Below are 19,407 nucleotides of genomic sequence, written 5' to 3'. Positions count from 1 at the left end.
TTCTTCCTGTACAATGTTTGTCTAACGTAATGAGATCTGGATTGGCTGACTATAATACAAATTTTAGAGTGTAATGCCTGAAATTGATCATGCATGTTTAAAAAAAAAAAGCAAAGCATTTTTAATACATATAATACCACGTGTTAATATTGACATTCAGCTGCATTAATATAGGAGGTTATTGCTACTGAATTAACAATGCTCACAAATTAACAGCACTAGAAGCCCCACAGATTACATGAGTATCTTCTATATAAACATTTTTTCTATATTCTTGTTTCTATTCAAGTCAAGGCCATGACATTCTAATTTCATTTGAACAATTCAAATCCCATTCTCTGAGGCAGACAATGTGGGAGAAGTATAACTGATGGATTTGCTTTATTCTCTGAAATTGAAGTGAAAATTACTTTTGTGTCACTACATTTTAATACACTCTTCCCATGAATATATGTACCAGTATACACATATATATCTCTATATATAGATGCAACTTATTACCATTCTAGACACTAAAAGTTGAGTAAGTCTCATTTACAACTCCAACAATGCAAATAGGACTAGACAGAAAACTTTCACTTTTGTTTGCAAGCACTGCATCAACTATGTACAGTAGTTTTCACCAAGAAGAAAGTATGCAACTCTCTTCTACTCTGAGAATAAAGCCAGAAAATTCTAGGTAGGATAGGACTGGGCTTGAATACAGTGTAAACTGGAGAGAACTCTACATTTAAAAAGGGAAGCAAGTCAGTAGTTTATTAATTCTGGTCTTATGTCTCTTTCCCCTTCTTTGAGCCCTTTTTTTCCAGGTTCTTACTTTTTGTGTACTACCACTTTAGCCACTTCTTGAATAGCCAGACAAATCCCTAGCAGCTACAAGTACATTCATGTCTTCAGAAATTTCATGTTTGTGGGGGAACCCAAGGGACACCATTGCCTTTCCTCTGAGAAGGAAGAGACCTTCATAGTTGGGTTTTTTTTTTGGGTTTTTTTTTTTCCCCTCAAAGCACACTACTTACTCTTGATTAGGCTTGTAGCCCTGGACCATCTAGGGATTATAGTCCTAAACTAATTGCTAAGCCAAGGTGATGTGAAAGCCTGGATCTTGCAAGTGAAAACTTCCAGAAAGCCTTCACCCCTCAAAGGACGGAGCAGATTCCTAGCTGGTATTGGCTACCACTTCTCTGCTGAAACTGTGAGAATTTATATCAGTGGAGCATCTGTCCCCAGAGAGAACTGTTACCCATTAAGGATTTGCTCCAGAGGTTTGCTGCCTTGTGCTCCCAGTGGCTACAATCCCTGGAAGGCTTGTCTCGCTTAATATATAAATGATCTATGTATTTTCCTCCATTTTTCAAGCACTGCCTTTATGCCATCTCCTTTGTAACAGCAAAACTGTAGCTGACTTGTTTATATTTGCATCAGACACAAGGGTCTCGAGATAATTTCTTAACAAATCCTTTATAAGCCTGAGAGCATACCTGCCAACCTTGATAGGGGAAATACAGCATGCAAAGTACAATGGGTCTGTAGGGAAAGAATACAGAGCAAAGGACCTCCTGACATAGACAGGAGATAATGTTTTCAGCGTGTAGACTCAGAACAACAGGGACTGCTACCAGGTAAGAGTAGTTAGGTAGTCTTTAAGTCTAACATACGTATTGACATACTTTAATGGAGTAGGTTTGTGAGATAAATGTGTTATAATATTGGTCCTGGGAAATAGCTATGAGTTGAAATGAGTTGACAGGCCTGTATGCAAGGCTCAACAGACTCATCCTTCCTGGCAATACAGAAATGAAGCTAAGCGAGATTAAAGCTAACTCTGTATCCAAATGTGGTAATAGCAAAGACAGCTCTTCTACAGTAGAGGTTGCAACAGCTCAGATCCAATATAAATTAAGCCAATAAACTGATGCCAGACTTCCCTTTTTCTCCAGTTTGCATGGATTCTTGAAAGAAAACCACCACTTAACTTTTACTGTTTTCCTGCCCTCCGGTAAACTTACTAGGTTGGCATTCATTATAGACTTTGCATTTTAGTGTAAGCAGAATCAAACCTTTTGGAAGAGGTGAGAAAAACAGTTATTCAACTGAATAATATTTAGATATTATAGAACAGAAAAATACTCCTACCTGAGGCCCCTGAGAGACAAAACGTTAACATTGGTTATGCACATCCGGACCTGAGTATGAAAGCAAAAGTTCAAAGAAACCATCACAGACTTGCCATTACAGAATATGAGTTAAAGAGAGAAAGGGGAAGGAATCAGATCTCATTCTCATGTCATTAGGCTCACTGAACAAATATATGGCATAAAACATAAGGAGGCATTAACACAGTGATATTCTAGTATCACTTCTTACATTTGCTAACTTCTTCCTCCAGGATAGGCCACTGCCAAACATGGTGGTGTCAGGGAAATGGTTGGACTTGATGATCCCAGAGGTCTCTTCTAACCTGACTGATTCTTTGATTCTGTGATTCTATGACTGACACACAGGTCACTTAGCCACTGTTAACCTTACTCCACTTCAGACAGAGTAAAGGTATCACGTAAAGAGTAAAAGAGAGTTCTCGTTTTCCTTTTAATGTGGGATTCAACAGAGGATGTGCTTTCTTAGAAAGCTTTTTATATTTTCCCTGGTTTATAGTCTATTTCAGAAATAGCAATTTTGGCACCTTCTTTAGGAAAAAAAAAAAAGAAGAAACTTTGGAAGGCTTAAGATTTTTAAGACATTTCCCCCTAGCACAGGGTTTGGTTTTTTTTTTCTCCTTCCAAATGTTCTGTTTGTTCAAAATATATAAGAGAAATCAATAATCCAACAGGTTCAATAAAACAGACACAACAAAACACACCCCAATGCATTTAATCAGCTTTCACTTCCTTATCTCTGATCCCATGAACCTAATCACACTCTAGCTATATGTAAGTATCTTTCAGGTAGAAGAGTGTAAACTAAAAGGCTCTGCATGTGTGTACATCAGTGTATAGTGGGAACTTTTTTTTTTTTAAGTACTGTTTAGACCATTTTTCACACAAACACAGATATTTTCTTCTGGCATCAAAGTCTATCTAGTCCAATCTGGTCCAATCTTGAATCTCTAAACAGAGTCACTGCCAAACATTTCAGAGAAAAATGTGCGTCCATTCAGTAGAGCTGGCAAAAAGGGACTCTGCCATGTTGTCTTCCATATAGTTCTCCAAGAGTCTGCTCAATGCATGAGGTTAAAACAACTCGTCCAAAATTGGCCACTGGCAATGATAATTCTGTCTGGTCTGAGTCACAGCTTATTACGCCCTCATTCTCAGAAACATCTTGTGAAAATGAGTTTCCAGTTGAAACGCGAACATTGCATTTAAACTTCCTGAACTTGGAGTTTCCTAAGTTTTAATGATAAAGGTCTTGTCACTTGCATAGTATGAGAAGCTCCATATCTACAAATTTATGCAAATCAGACCATACAAGGGGACAAACCCAGCAGTTCAGAGTTCTGTTTTATTCCTGAGACACTTTTTTTCACTTTAAGCCATTGATTCAAGTTTTCTGTCACTTGAAAACACCTGGAAATAACTGACAAATTGGTATTCCAGTCTTTATGATGATTATCTTGATTTTCTTTTTACTCGTTCTTCCAAATAGTTGGTGCATTCTACAGTATTTTGGTTCCAGCATGGGAAATTTGGGGCTCAAAATACATTTTACATATATTTTTCTATTTACCACTATGTGTAATACTCATTCCAATCATAGCCCCTGTGTACTTCTTTAACTATAGTAAGTAAATCTAACATAAAGTCCAATAATTTTATTTTTCTCTTTAGCTCAAAACATCTTCTCCTGATCCTCCTCAGACATCCCTTATTGTCAGAACTAGCATCTCTTTCCCGCTTCCAAAAAACCACTTCTGCTGCAAATCAACTCCAAAAGCCACGAAATGTTGTGTTCCTTTAAGCAGAAGAGTAGCCTTCAGAGAGTGAACTTTGATAACATCCCCTTTTGACATCCCCTGCCTCTGCAACCCCACAACTGTAAATGCTTTTCCAAAACACTTTCTCTTCTGCATTGGGAGCCAATTTGTATGATGCAACGTCAAGAAAAATAACACATGCCCTTTGCGTTTCTTGGGTCAAGCATCAATAACTTAAAAAAGCAGCAGCAAATCTCAGACTAAAGCAAAGCTACGTTTAGAAGTTAAAAGTATTTTGTATTCTGCAAAAAGAAAATGTAAGGGGGAGAGGCTTTTGTCAGACGCCCAGACATTTATGTTTTTTTATCTAAGAAACAACATTTTATATCTTTTTTGTTTAAAAGCTTTCACTGATTTTAGTCTTTGACATCTCTGGAGTTCACAGTATACTGCCAACTGCCACTATGACATCTGCTAGGGAGGTCAGAAATAACTTGCAGGCTACCGACAGCTGCTGTGGGTTGCAAGACTCCGTCTTTTAAGAGAGGACACGTGAAGAAAATTTGTGGCAAAAAGCTTTCCTCATCCCCACCCTCTGCTGTTAAAGCATTGTACGTTCTCAGCAAAAATAATGAATCCTCTCATTAAAAAGTAATCTTATAATTTAAAAAATAAATTCCCAGGTTAGTCAACTTCTGAAAATTGATGGAGTCAGTCAGACCTTTACAAAGTAAACAAACGCTACTGGGCCAAGCTTGGCTTTTGTTGCTCTGTGTGGCTCACACGTATCTTTGAATTTACCCTTGCATCATTTCTATGAGTAAAACACAGAATTCTCAGCAGATAGATGGAAAAATGAGACCTGGAGACTTTGAGGACAAAACAGCAAATGTGCTTCAATAAAGTCTTAACTTTGTTTTCAGGTAAGTCAACAGGAATTTTTGATTTTGATAGCAGAGTTAGGCCTACACTAAGTGCTTTTAAAATCACATCAGAAGCAAATTGCCCAAAGGAAATCAATAGACAAACTAAGAACTGAATTCTGACCTCCTGAACTTCAGGCTAGTGCTATAGCCACAAAGCCATCTTCTCCACAAAGCCATAGTGGTGGTTTATACGTGCTTTGCAATGAATGGTATTACGATGCACAGTTCAGCATGTAAGACATAGCTCTATGTGAAACTGTTTTCAGCACTTACTCTGTGTTTTCAGCACTTGAATTCAAGGTCTGCATTCTCTTGAGAACCACATAGGAATATAAATCCCAGCCTAACAGTTCAAGTCAACTTTGTATCTAAAATTTTTTTAAAAAAGACAACTTACATATTTTAAAAAAAACAAACAAACCTCTGAAAGAACCAAGATGGTGAAAACCATCCAACCAAAATCAGTTAATTCATATGTGTCTTAGATAACTACTGTTTTCCGAGAGTGGCTGTAAAGGACTGGATGCAAGTGGATTGCTTGTACATTTAGATAATGCTAATTATCTAAACACCTTCAGAATGGTGGTGTTTGTCTCTTCCAATTACTGTGTCACTCCAACAGAGCACAGTCACTTAAATCAACACATTCATACATACTCTTCAATGTCATGGTGCTAACTAAAGGCACATGTACTTCAACAAGCTGGATATACTCTTGCTTACATCCAATCAAGGAAAGAGTTCATAAGTCTTTACATAATCCAGTTCCAGGACTTGTGACTGCAGCAAGCACTGCCTGGAAGAGTGTATTGTACAGTAAGGCCAGGTGATCCGTCACCTGCGGTGCAGTCTGACACATTATTTAATTTCTACTGGTACATAACTCACAACTACATTCTAGTTTTAGTTAAACTGCAAACTCCCAATTTGAGCTCTCTACAAACTCTGTTCTCTCATTAAGCTGTGAATGTGACTGCTCTCCAGTATACATTATTGTGAAGAAAGGAAGCTTCTCAAGTAAAGACAACAGCCTGTCAAGCAATTCCATTTCCAGTATGCACATGCTGAATGCTACTATGAATCCAGATCTTTCAATGCATAACGAGCAGGGTTTACAGCTACTAAACCTCATACATTGTACATTTTCTTTAAATAGGGTCAAGGATGATGGGTTCTGGAGGGAACAAACACCTTACCACTGATTAAAACGTTTCTAAATAAGAACACTAGCTAAAATATGCAAAGAATCAATAATTAATTTTTTTTTTTTTTTGGTTTGTACCTTGCTAATTGAGTGAGTCTCCATCCAAACAAATGCTTTCCAAAAGGCACCTTTCTTAGCCTCTGCTGCTGCAGACTGCTGTGTAATGCACTAAGCCACTGATCCATGCTGCCTTCAATTTTCTTTGATGTTTCCTATTTTTCAAACACTGAAGCACAACGTTAACCTTGCAAGTGTAACATCTATTTCTAACATTTCTACAATTTATTTGAGCAAATTTTCCAAAGACAGTATTTTACACATGAAGACCTTCTATGTGCATACTGTGCCTAAAATAAATAAATAAATAGATAGATAGATAAATGTCAACCTTTAAATCTCATTTTGAAGACAGATCACGTTATCTCTTCAGCTGGAGACTACATCAATGGTTGTGACTTGGCCATTTTATAAAACATTCTCTGAACCTCCGATGAGAGGCACGTTATACATGGAAAATAGTGTGTGCAGGAAATATACATTGTGTATCTACAAAATGGGCCATATCCCGCTGCCATTAAAATTGATGGGAATTTTGCCATTCACTTCAATGGGATCAGCAGCAGTATATAAAGATGAATGGGCTATAAGCGCAGACACTGGCGCTTTATGGGCGTGACAATATAAAAGCCCTCTGTGAAGTAATGAAATGAATTATAACAGTGCTGGGTATGTCAATCTTCCTTCTTTTACCTTCAGTTGCTGTATCAGGAACATTAAACATTTCCCTGGTCAGCCATAGAAACATAAAAATTACAGATAAAAAAGTAATATTAAGTCTACTTCCTGCCAGCACAAAATTATTCCTCTCTGTACCTTTTCTAATCCTCTGTGCAGTCTAGTGGTTACACCACTCAAATGTTCTGGCATCTTCTGCTCTCTGTAAAGAATTATTTCATCAGCTACTTACTCACACACTCAGTCAAGCTAGATTTTTCCTATAAAATAAATCAACAAAGCAAAAAACCCTACCAAAAAACCATGATATATCGCTCTGAATTTCTTCTTATTATCTTATTTCACTTTGGGATAATTAGAAAAATACTTTTTGAGAACTCTATTAGTGACATACTTCCCTGCTTTTCATAGCCTACCACATGCAAATGCAAGCAGTAGTAGCTGCTCATTTGTTACTAGTGTGAGGGCAAACACAAACAGGAGGCAAGGAGGTGAACAGATCATTTAGTTCTCTGAATTTTGAGTAACATCATAATTGAAGAACTGTATTCCAGTGGAGACAAGAAACCTGAAATCTTTGAGGTAAAGTTTTAGCAGTTTATGGAAAGCATATTGGAGACTTACCAAAGCAGGGAACTGGAATTGGTGCTACAGGAGACCATTTTCAATAATATGTTTAAAAGGCACACACAACACCAAACCCCTTGATACAGGCAGTCCTTATTTTGTCAGCCAGATAGAATGAGGGGTTGAAGGTCACAGTTATTTCTGGTCAAAATCTAATGTTCAGTCTAGAAACCACCATTTGATTCTCAGTAATACACACATGCTTGTCTTACAGTTCTCAATAAGGCTGAAATCATTAAAAAATGAAGCTATCATTCTGTTGTTACTTTCATGTTGCTCCTTGCCCATCCACTCCCTACTGACTTACCCTGTTTTAGATGGGGCAGAGAGCACCAGCTGCCTTTGTCTTTTAGGGTAGGATGTTTAATAAGCACTGAATACGTTAAAAAAAAAGGAAAAAGTGCATCTAAAATATATGCTACTTTTTTATGCACCTTCGAATCAAGGGACCTTGAGCAGGTTAAGATGCTGCAAGAACACCTATTCAAAGATGGAATTTGGCCTTGTTAGTCTGTGCCATACTAAAGTACATCAAAGGACGGTTTGAAAGCCATTCATTCACAGTCTCACTGAAGCCAGACACATGCCTTAGAGATCTCCCCAGTAGCAAAGAAAGTTACTGGAGACAAAGGGAGAATCAGGAGGAGCCGTGTCACAGAATCACAGAATCAACCAGGTTGGAAGAGACCTCTGGGATCATCGAGTCCAACTGCTGCCCTGACACCACCATGTCGACTAGACCATGGCACTAAGTGCCATGTCCAGTCTTTTCTTAAACACATCCAGAGATGGTGACTCCACCACCTCCCTGGGCAGCCCATTCCAATGTCTAATAACCCTTTCTGAAAAGAAATTCTTCCTAATGTCCAACCTGAACTTCCCCTGGCGAAGCTTGAGGCTGTGTCCTCTCGTCCTATCGCTAGTTGCCTGGGAGAAGAGGCTGACTCCCACTTCACTACAACCTCCCTTCAGGTAGTTGTAGACTGCAGACTGTCAGGCCCATCCCTGACACAGGTGCTGCTATACAAGTATTGCACCAGACTAGCACAGGTGACCGAGACACAGCAACATTAACTCAAACTTCTTTTAGATTGCTGTGAGAGCTACTCTGATGCTGCATGTAAACGAGCCTCCTGCCTATTTTGACTGATTTAATCAGTGCTGTCAGAAGTAAGGTCAGGCCGAACGTTTATGGTTATTACAGATGAAAGCTATACACCAGGGAAGCACCATTTTGTAAAGAACAAGGTAAGAATATCACCAACCAGCTGAAGCGCTAACCTCATTCCAATTTGGGTAGCTGAGCTGCCTTCTAGTGCTTCTACCTTCTTTGACAAAAGACTCAGTTCTGCAACAACTTTTGGAGTACTTCTTACTATACCATTCATTATTACCTGTTGTTTTAGAGTAGCAGATCCATTTCCTTTTCCTCTGTGACCATGAAGGGTTACATCACCATGACACATGGTAAGTGACCACGGTACTGCCATGCCCATAGGACCATCGCAAAGTGGAACAGCAAGGAAGCATTTATGTAAGTGACTACCTTAAACGCAGCTGTAGGGAGTGGAAATTTTTCAGTGAAATACAAAGACTAGCACAAAACCCAGGTTTATGTTCCATCCCTTCCTCTCAAGAGTAGTTGTGACTTTTTTGAAAGGGCTGTATTGTTTTGATACCACCTGAAACATTTTTTAAATGGAGCCACGGGAGGTCTATGGTGCTTGCCCCTGTTGAAAGCTATGTACAAGTACTAAGAAAATAAAACCTTTCAAGGCTATTAGACCTTGACTTCAAATCTTAGGGGGCAGCCAGGAAGATCAGCCAATGAAAGCATTTTCTGACAAATGTTTATGATTGCTATGATCTGCCTTATAAAAACCTATCCTTAGTCAAAAATCGTGTGCTGGGGACACAGCTGCACCACTTAAAAGCTAAGACTAGAGACTGCATATGCCCTGTGCTCTCTGATCCAAGTTTGACAAACTGATAACTGAGAACTTGAAGTTTCACTTCTACCTGGAAGTTAAGACACTACATCAATATGTGCTGTTGAAGTCTCCCCTGGAAGAAAGTCTCATTTATAGCCAATATTGCATGAAGTTAAATCAGCTTACCAGTCAGCCATATTCTAGTACAGAACAGACTATTTAAGTCAGATTAGATTCTCAAAATTTCCTCCCACCAAATCAATTTTTCTCATAGGAACACTGCACTAATACATAAATTCATTTTGCAAGAAACAGGTAGCCATGCTCTATTTAAATGCTGATAGCTAATTTAAATACCCTGCAAATTTAAAGCAAGCCTCTGTCAGTTTTCATGATTGATTTCCTCAAAAGGCATTTTTCTCCTAAAATAGCCAAACCAACTAAGGGGATCCTCTCCCCCCACTCTCCCCCAAAGGAACTCTCCTCTCCCCACCACCCAGATGCTCACAGACATTTTCCTGTGCACGGTGCAGCACTTCTGTTCTTCCATGCTAAAAACCATGGCATGTCTTCTCCAGTATTTCACATTTTTCTTCCACTGCTGTAGTCTTGATCTTTTCCCCTCTTTCAATGTGCTTCACCTTCTCTTTGCACGCTTACTAAGAAAGCCAAGTTTGTTAGTCCCCTAGCTGATTGTAACAGTCCACAGCCATTTGTGTGTAATCTGTTTTTCCACTCTATTCCAGAGTGGAGAATGCTTTTGACAAGCCATAATTGAATTGTGTCAGATGTCACAGAATACAGGATAAAATTTGGCAAATACTGAAGTTGCCTTTATATAAGGCCTTCATTTCTTATTGTGCCAACCCCCCGAAAACTAACAGGGAAATTACTTTTTCTGTGTTTGAAAGGGAATGACAGAAATGCATGATAGTTTGAGCTCCAGTTATCTCTGCTGCCTCTGAGGTACACCAGCACTGATGCGTGCTATGTGTATGACTGTGAGTAGTTGCACAAACACTCTTAATTGCCTTCATTAGAGATCATGAAGACTTAACTGATGACTCCACAATCCAATAAAAATGGTCATTTTCTTGCCCTCATGTAGCTCACCTGCCTTTTCCCTGGGGTTGAAATTTCCTCTAAGCTAGAGAGGCTGACTTGTTTGCTATGCCATTTCCATCAGTGCTGCTCATGAAAGAGGAGGCAGGACACTGTAAGGAATTCAATTACAATTCTCTGGGAAAAGGGTGTAAAAAGGGAAAATGTTGCAGCCTTGTCCTGAAGGTGAGCAGAAGTTATCTTAGGATGTCATAATTATCTAAGAGGTACCTGAACGGACATGAAACCTTTTCAAGAAGTGCCCTTGAGTGGATGCTGCTTCCCAACGTGTGCAAACCTTGCCCCTTACCTCTACAGGCATGCCTCCCATCCTTTCTACTTTTCCCTTCTCATCCCCTCTCCCTCCACACGTGGTTACCAAATCCCTGTCATCAGCCAGAACTGATTAGAACAGAATAAAAAAACTCAACAGCACTCAAAACTAGCATTCATCTGCTACAAAGCAAAATAAGTATCACTTATTAATTAGCCTCATTTCCTGTCTTTGGTGCACTTTTTGACTAGTTGAAAAGAAGCTCCAGGAGATCTGCAAAGGGTTATGCACGACTCAGTGCAGCTTTTTACACCAGGAGGCCTTGCTGCATAATTTCTGTCTAATGCAACGCAGTTCACAGGGACTCACCCATATGCTGAGACTGAGCAAAGTTCAGTTTTCAAGGATCCCTTTGTTCTTTCTGTGATTACCTAGCCCACGTTCTCCTCAACCGTTCAGTTTAACAACATATTTCAATTCCATCCCTGAGTAAGTTACCTTCTTGGCTTTCCATTTCAATTTCCACAGGGCAAATAAAACTGATGGAAAGCGTTTTGACAAGGGTATTGTTATTTCATCCAGTAGCCTGAGATGACTCCAAATCTGGCTATTACATTTAATGTTTCTGGGACAGATGCTGGTAGGTCTTTTCATAGGAACACAGTATCATCTGCATACATTAATAACTTCTGTGCCTCAAGTTGCATACGCTTTATATCCTCTTAAGTTTTCAGAGACACTGCTGACAATTCAATACCACCTGAGGGGCACCTCAAACATTTTTCATCACAAAGTAGAGGAAAGGATAACTGTGGAAGCTCATGCACCAAACAGGCAGAGTACCTTGTGCTTTTATTTCCTTCAGCAAAAGGTGCAGCAGCAAGAGACTGTTCTGAAGGCAAACTGCCCAATCCATCCTCCTCTTAGTCACAGAAGCCTGAAGAACCAAAGGTGCTGCTCATGATCAGCACCTGCTTTTAGGCAACTAAGTTTTTCTTCAGTTCAGGTGCCATGGTTCTGAAGTCTGCCCTCTCACTGCTCTAGATACTATGGACATGACCTTCCCAACAGCCGCAACGCTAAGAGTGGGGAGAAAGGTTGAGTGCTCCATGACCATGGGTGTACTGACAAAGAACTGGTGTGAAAGCATAGTCGAGGCTCATCAGTCTAACAAGGTGAACAGAGAATAAAGGCAGTGAAAAGTCAGCTGAGTTTTTCAGAGACAAAAGGCAGCTCGGTTGCAGTTGTAACAAATATTTCCGAGCTCACAGCAACAGAATCACTGGAAAATCTCACATAGAACTACCTCATTTCCAGCGTGGTTACATGGAGCTCCCTACAGAAGACCTCAGACGATCAACTTTATTCCGGCCTTTGTTAGCAAGGTGCAGAATCACCAATTTCGTAGTTTTTCTGGTATTTACAAGTTGATATTCTTTTGTATTCAGAAAAAAAAAAAAATCAAATCTGCATTAACAAGTCATGTTTGTGACTGCAAAAAAAACTTATAATTGCATATATGCACAGAGATGTACATAGAAAACATATGAAATATATAAATGAACACAACCTCACACACACACAAATTTCCACACGAGCAACTCATCTACCAGAAAAAAAAACTCCGTTCTTTAAAACACCATTCCTTAAAAACAATTATTATAAGCTTCAGTCAGGGAAAGGACTCCTCTTTGGTCAGCGAGGGATGAAAGGGTTCCATTCTACTTCAAGACAAGCATTCAACCTGATTTATACACCATTAGGTGATCTCCTCACAGGCATAATTCAAGCACTGCTGGGATCAGAAGTTTTACACCTAACCCACAGGCAGCACATAGGAAGACACAGTTTGCATGTGCATATGCATGAACCTGTGCACATACGTCTATATATTTATCCATAGTATTGTACAGAAGAATTGAGGAAACCTAAAAACATCAGTACATGTTCTTTCTGGGACTCTCTTTCCTTACACACCACAGATATGACACCACGAATTCACGTAACATTTCTTAAGTTGGTGGATAAAGCCACTTCTCCAGATTGTCTGTTTTGCTCATCATGACTGTAATTATGTAACAAAACTCCCTAAATACTGCGCCATCATTGCAGTTATTAATCATCCTGCTGCTGTTTCAAATACGTGCTGTAAAGCCTTCTGCATTATGCCACAAACTGAGTACCGAAGCTAAATACATCGAAATCTGTTTTAAAGAGATTTCAACATAATTTTCAATTTATATTTTTGTAAGCTCAAAAATATAAAAATATAAAAAAAGAAAAAGCTGGTGTCGATACAGCTGCTGACCTTTGCAACTGTAAACAAAAGACAGCTTTTAACCAGTAAACAATTTAGCAAATATTAAACCTGATTTGCCAGTGCTTGGAACAGCCAGCCCTTAAGATGACAGACTCTGCATACAAATCAGTTCTTACAGGAAAATAGATTTCTAGACATGTTTGAGAGAGAATGCAGGATTTCCATGACTTCAGAAGCAGGCACCATTCAGACCACTTCTTTTAAAATATACTGTATTAAAATCAAATTAGTAATTAAAAAAAAAAAAATGACAAAAAAAAAAACACCACTGCAAAACCACCACCACACAGGTCTCTATTCTAGGATATAAAACTATTTAAGAGCATCACCTTGAAAATAATACAAAGCTCCCTTGACTTCATAAGGTCTTCACAGAGGCCTACAAGTCCATGTTAGAAGACGTATTCTGTATTTTAAGCTAAACTAAGTTAAGTGTCTAGCTTCCTTTTTATTAGGCAGCAGCTGACAAAAAACTGCAATGCCCTAAATTCAGTTGCCTTAGACATGTTCACATACACACGATATATTAGAAATAAATATTAATTTATCACTTATCTCTTATAAAGCTAACAGGCATCAGATGGACTACATTTTCTTTAATTTAGCTACGTACATTGGACCCCACGCTCTCCCCTTCTCTGGGAGAACCAGAAGTTCATGCTGTTGCATACCACTGAGAAAAGTGAATTCCTGAGAAACAGCCTTGGCCATGTTGCTTATGTCTACAGGCATAACATTACTGTAGGAGTTTAGAATTAGATTTATTACATCGCTGTTTTCTGCCTTTGAGAGAGTGCATGTAGAATAGACCAACGATCCACCAGGACGCAACGCTTTAATAGCAGACCTGCAAATTAAAAAAAAAAAAAAAAAATCAACATAAGTGACATACTGGGGCTAGGGGAACATGTAAAGACTTATAAATCTAGAATTATAAGTTGGTATAAATAAATATGAGAAAAATAACACCATGAAAATGTCTTAACAGTACATAATTGACAGTTCAGGAACCTACCTGCAACACATTTTTGCTTTCTCATTTATTAATGTATTCTCAGCTAAATAAAAGTATTTTTTACACAACAGTGACAAGTAGAAAGCAGCATCCATTCAGAGTTGCAGAATATACTTCAAATATTTATATGCCCAGCACAACTGTGAAAAAGCTGCAACTGTGCATACAAAATGGGTTACACCACATCAAAAGTGCTAGTTAGATACTTAGCTAGCTGCGTGCATGAACAAACATCAGAATGCACAGTTGCAGTAATAGCCTGAACTAATTACTGGGCTGTAATTTTACAAACATTTCTGCAAATTCTGCAACTTATTTAGCAGGTAAGAGGACTTGAGGGTTTCACTGAACCACTACTTTTCAACCGATTTCCTAAGGAAATATGACTTATCAGATCATATTGTCTGTTTATGTGCCCTTCACCTATTAACCTGTTGACAAATTTTGACTGAACAAAGGCAAAATAGTGGCTGAAGATTTCAAGTATCCCAAAAGCTTCATGACTACTGGTGGATGGACAGAACAGAGTTTTTTTCACTTCCCCACTGAAACCGAGTTTAAACAGACTGTTTACTTTCCATTAAAGCAGATCTGCAAGGTCCTTTCTCAGACACATAAAATATAACCTATGAGAGTATAGAAATGACATATGCAATCTATATTCACCTATTGCAAATTAAAAGAGTAAGGAGAAAAACCCCAAATCTTGCACCACAGAAGAGCATTCTTCAAATCTGGTGCCACCACGTAACTGAAAGAGGAAGCTACACCAAAAGTTCATTTGCTATTAAAATGCTCTCTTAAGGTAATCCCTTTTAATCATACACTTTGGAGCCTTCAAGGACATAATGGCTCAAAAAACTGAGTTGTAAGCTAGTATTCGAACAGATCACCTCACTGCATCTGGAAAATAGATACCACTGGGCAAAGCAAATACCACATTAAAATACAGTTGTTCCCTAAACAAAACTTCTTTTGAGTAAAAACAAGAGAATCTGAACAGGTTTATGCTGTTACTCAGCTCGTTAATATCAGAGAGACAAGCAGCTCAGGGGACTGCAAGTGTGTCACTGGGAATTTAGCAGGTGCACAAGGGCAGGGCAGATACCAGAAGCATGGACTCGTGGACCACAATGACACACGCCGTCATGCTGTACAGAAAGACACTGATTAATCTTAGCTTGGTAGGTATTACTGACAATATGCATTGACAAAAAAAATCTACAGGGAAAAATAGAAGTAAAAACAAAAAAAAACCACCACCAAGAAAAAAACCCGTATCCTCAAACCAGGTGAGGTGAGCAGCGCCCAAATGCAGTGAGCCTGATTCCAAGCCCAGATAAACACAATGCCACTGAAATAGCAATTCCTCCAGAGACGAGCTGAGGACTTGCTAAGGGTGATATCTGAACAGAAACAGTAGAGAAAGGAAAGAAGAAAATACAAGAGGAAAAAGACAAGTCCTTTTCACAGGATTGGGCCTTTTCAGGAGAAGAATCAATGAAGAAAAGCCTCATCACAAGCAGGATCAAAGCAGACCACAGATCAAAGCTACTCTGAAAGTCCTGTCCGAAACAGTAAGGAAACACCAGGACAAATGACTGTTTCAGACATAGATAATACAACTCCGTTCACCTTCACAGGTGAAAACTCCTGCGTATTAAACCCAATTTTTCTCTCTGAGGAGCGTACACATTATCTTGTTCATCTCTTTTATGAGTCTTGGTTACATTAATCAGCAAGCCAAGTGCATATTTTACTGGAGTCTATACTATTCCAATTTTAGTTAGTGTAAAAGAACAGAGCTCTCTCAACTGATGATGCTCAAAGAAAAAAAATCAGTGTTTAATGCCTTTGTTGTACCAGTCTTCAGTAAAAAGATGGAGAGTGAGCAGATGGCTAGCATATTTAGCCTAAGTGAGTGAGCAGTTCAAGTTCAGCCTGTTATAGGTAAAGAACAGGTTATAGAGTATACTTAGGTAGTCTGAATACTTTCAATTTAACTGGGCCTAATGGACTCATTCTAGGATACTTCCAAAATTAGCTAAAGCCATCACAAAACTGCAAGCTTATCACAGACCTCTGAGGAGCTTTTGAGAATCTGCAAAAATATTTGAGAATGTTTTAGACACAGGTTGATATGGGACAACATTTACAACGCCACCTTGAGATAATGAAACAGAGCAGGTGTCATCCTGACATCCCTTCCAGATCTTATTTTCTAAAATTCTGCAGTTACCAGCATGCATTTAAATTGCCCAGCACCAGATATTCATCCTTCTACCCCTCTGCATCCCAACACACATATACTCCTTAGCAGGCTACAAAAGCACCAGTACTGGACCTGAGGCCCTCAGCTGTCTCCACTGTCTCTCCAGCTACCTTCCTTGTCTGCAGCTGTCCTGCTGTAGCTGCAGCTGTGCATTTAAAAGGGCAGGGCTTATGCTGCTGCTCTCTGGCCTGACTGAGCAACCACGGTGCACCCAGATGTATGGAAGGTAACTATTCGTAAAGCAAAGGAGAAATGTACAGCCTTCCCTTCTCATGAACAACAAGCCAGAAAGAGACCTGCACACTGATCCACTGTCTCCTTGGCCTCATACCAGTTCTGAAAAACATAAAAGCATTTTTTTCCCCATGTAACAGTTGCTTGCTTTCCAGCTTTCACATTACAACTCAAAGAGAACAGGGCTGAAGTCTAAACGGGCTCTCAAAGTTGAGCTGATCTGCACAGTACTATTAGAAACCACCTACTTTACTCATTTTCATAGAATTTCCCCCTCCAGCTACACCTTTTCCATGCATACGGGAATGCCAAGCCATGAGAGGGCAGCTAGTTGGCTTGGAAATGTGAAAGTGTTTTTTTTGCATGACAACCAAGATGTTCTTTTAGCATACCTGATGACTTTATTCATAGAAGCAGATAACAATAACTGTTTTCCTACCTATAAGATGGATACTACATGAACATTTAAACAAGTGAGAAAATATTTTTACCATGTAAAGGCAGAAAAAGTAAAAGGTAAAGGTAAATATAAAAAAAGTAGATAAGCTACAGCTCACAGGGTTAAAAGCCTGGACAGTTGCTAAGTGTCCTTTTCTTACCATATATAAAGTAACAGCCATTCAAGGCAACACTTTCAAAGGCACTGTGCTCCTACAACTGAGTCACTGGGGCAGTGACTCAGAGGAAAGAGCAGCACAGGCTTATGAATGAAATCCTGAAAATCTCACATCAAAAACCCCCTACCTTGAAGCCTTCTTAGCTTGGGAATCTTCACTGGCCCATGACCCAAAAAGGTCAGGATGCTTACTTAGCGCACTTATCTTTATTCTGAACCTAAGTCATGAATTAAAATATCTAAGGAGGATTACTCTACGCTGCAAGGTTAATCAATGTATCTATCCATCTTGTCAAGTTCAGCAACAGTTGTTTCAGTGGCTGTGTTCAAAGTCAACCGACGCCATCCCTGATTAAGCCGTGCTTGGCTTTTGATAAACCTGCACTGAGCTGCAAAATTCAAAGTGAATAAGTGCTGGGCTCAAAGTCACAGGGTGATACTGCACTGGGCTAAGCAGATTCGGGGATTTTAGTCCCCTTGTATTCAGCATGACATAGCATTCATTCACAAGAGAATTTGTTCAAATAAATATAAGAAACTAGTCTTCCTCTATAATCAATGGAGGGAAACAAGCTTATCCAAGGGATAGGTCGGAGCTGGAGCCTAACTTATAGACATCTGGCAGAACCCACCTATGCTACTATGACTCCACAATCTAAGAATGTAAGATTCCTCTTACATTAGGCATCTTGATTACCCCCCAAATCCTTACTTAAAGCTCGACTCTTAGCTGAAGGAATTTGGTGCCCGTTATAAAGTACTATGTAACTTCCAAAAATGGGCTCCAAATCTAGAACGATTAAAAAGGATGCTAGGGCAGAAGACCCTAAAATATTTTTTCACCTTCCTGTTATTATAATACACTGTTTAAAAATAAAATACATTATTTAAAGATAATTAATCTGCAGTTATTTTTCTCTTAGTGGTACATATGACCTTCGTATTTATTAAAGAACTAAAACTTTCAGTTTAAATAAAGATCTAGTTATACTTATTTCATAATTTTAAATTCAGGTATGTACATTTACCATAATGAATTTTACATGTTACAGGCACTAATACTGCAAAGTTCCAAGCTTCATATGGAGAAACATAAGGACACACATTCAAAGCACAGGAAACTTTTCCTGGAGCCTCATGACTTGTTCACCTTTCCCTACAACCATTTTTGGTTTAGTAACATGACAATCTCTTGGTACTTGCAATCAAAACCCTAAAGAAGAAGCACCACTGTTGGCAGCTGACGTGTGGAACTCCAGCTTTTATGTTGCATGCTATCATACTACAGCAGTGCAGAAGCGTGAGGTTATTGTTCTACTGCCGTAAAGGCACAGCAGAAAAGACTAAAATTGGTGAAATGCAAGACAATCCACTAACATGCCCTATTTACCATGTAAAGCCTGTACACAAGATCTGCAAGGTTAGTTCTTCCAGGAGATGATATAAACTAAAGGAAAAAAAAAAGTCAGCTCTTTTCTGGGGTTCTGAAAGCAACTTTAGTACCTATCAGCATATCACAATTTAGGATATCAAATAGTCCAACATTTTAATGAGATTTTCAAATCATCAATAGCTTGGAATTACAATAGCTGGAAAAATGCAGGATAGAGTGAGATTCACTGGTACATTGTTCTGTAGAAACTTGCCGGATGCTCCTCCACCCTTGCTTTAAACTACTGACATTATCACTTTATAGCCACCGAATCCACACTTAACTCTTTCCAGCGCACAAGCACAAGACACATCTGCAATCCAAACAAAAGGATGGTTGATGTCCATCCCATTCAGGAAGTCCTCTAAAACAATTTAGCACAGCAGATTGCTCCCCTCCTCATTCTAAATGAGGTTTTACTGAAAAAAAAAAAAAAGTATTAGCAATACTTTATATTTTTTCAGAGTGTGTCTATGGATACAGGTTCAATGGCACATATTGTACTATGGAAGTCAGAGGTAGAGAAGATGCTTTAGACTAATCTCTATCCCAACCCCTGGTATTACAGGAATACTGGATAAGATTTTTTTAAATAAATATATGATTTTAAAGCAGTTTTATTTAGTTTATTTCTCAAGATTTACGTTAAATCTAACAATGGAGAAGATGCTAACAATAAATTAGGCAACACAAGAGCAGCATTATTTTTTAATATCTCAGGGAAAAAAGACCCCTCTAGAGCCACACGACAACTCTAAAACCAAAAAACTCTTACATGCAACTAAAACGCAGTTAGCCAGAACCCAA

General features: G+C 38.8%; 1 protein-coding gene across 12 annotated transcripts in view; it reads right to left on the bottom strand.

Moving 5' to 3' along the window:
* Positions 1-19,407, bottom strand: part of NSUN3 (NOP2/Sun RNA methyltransferase 3) — a 165,068-nt gene that overhangs the window by 131,654 nt on the left and 14,007 nt on the right. For 11 of the 12 annotated variants that reach the window (XR_011047705.1, XR_011047706.1, XR_011047707.1 and 8 more), the window contains exons 6-7: positions 13,645-13,878; positions 2,137-2,186 (exon numbers count right to left, since the gene is read on the bottom strand). Coding sequence is in view for 2 of the 12 variants with exons in the window: in XM_068395498.1 (XP_068251599.1) it covers positions 2,171-2,186; positions 13,645-13,878 (250 nt within the window). In the remaining 10 variants the exon portion in view is untranslated. Of the gene's footprint in view, positions 1-2,136; positions 2,187-12,241; positions 13,879-19,407 lie in introns of those variants that run through there. The other variant, XM_068395496.1, reaches the window with a different exon arrangement.

Source organism: Nyctibius grandis, chromosome 2 (assembly GCF_013368605.1).
Source record: "Nyctibius grandis isolate bNycGra1 chromosome 2, bNycGra1.pri, whole genome shotgun sequence".
Lineage (NCBI taxonomy): Eukaryota > Metazoa > Chordata > Aves > Nyctibiiformes > Nyctibiidae > Nyctibius > Nyctibius grandis.
This window is presented reverse-complemented; position numbering and strand designations above follow the sequence as displayed.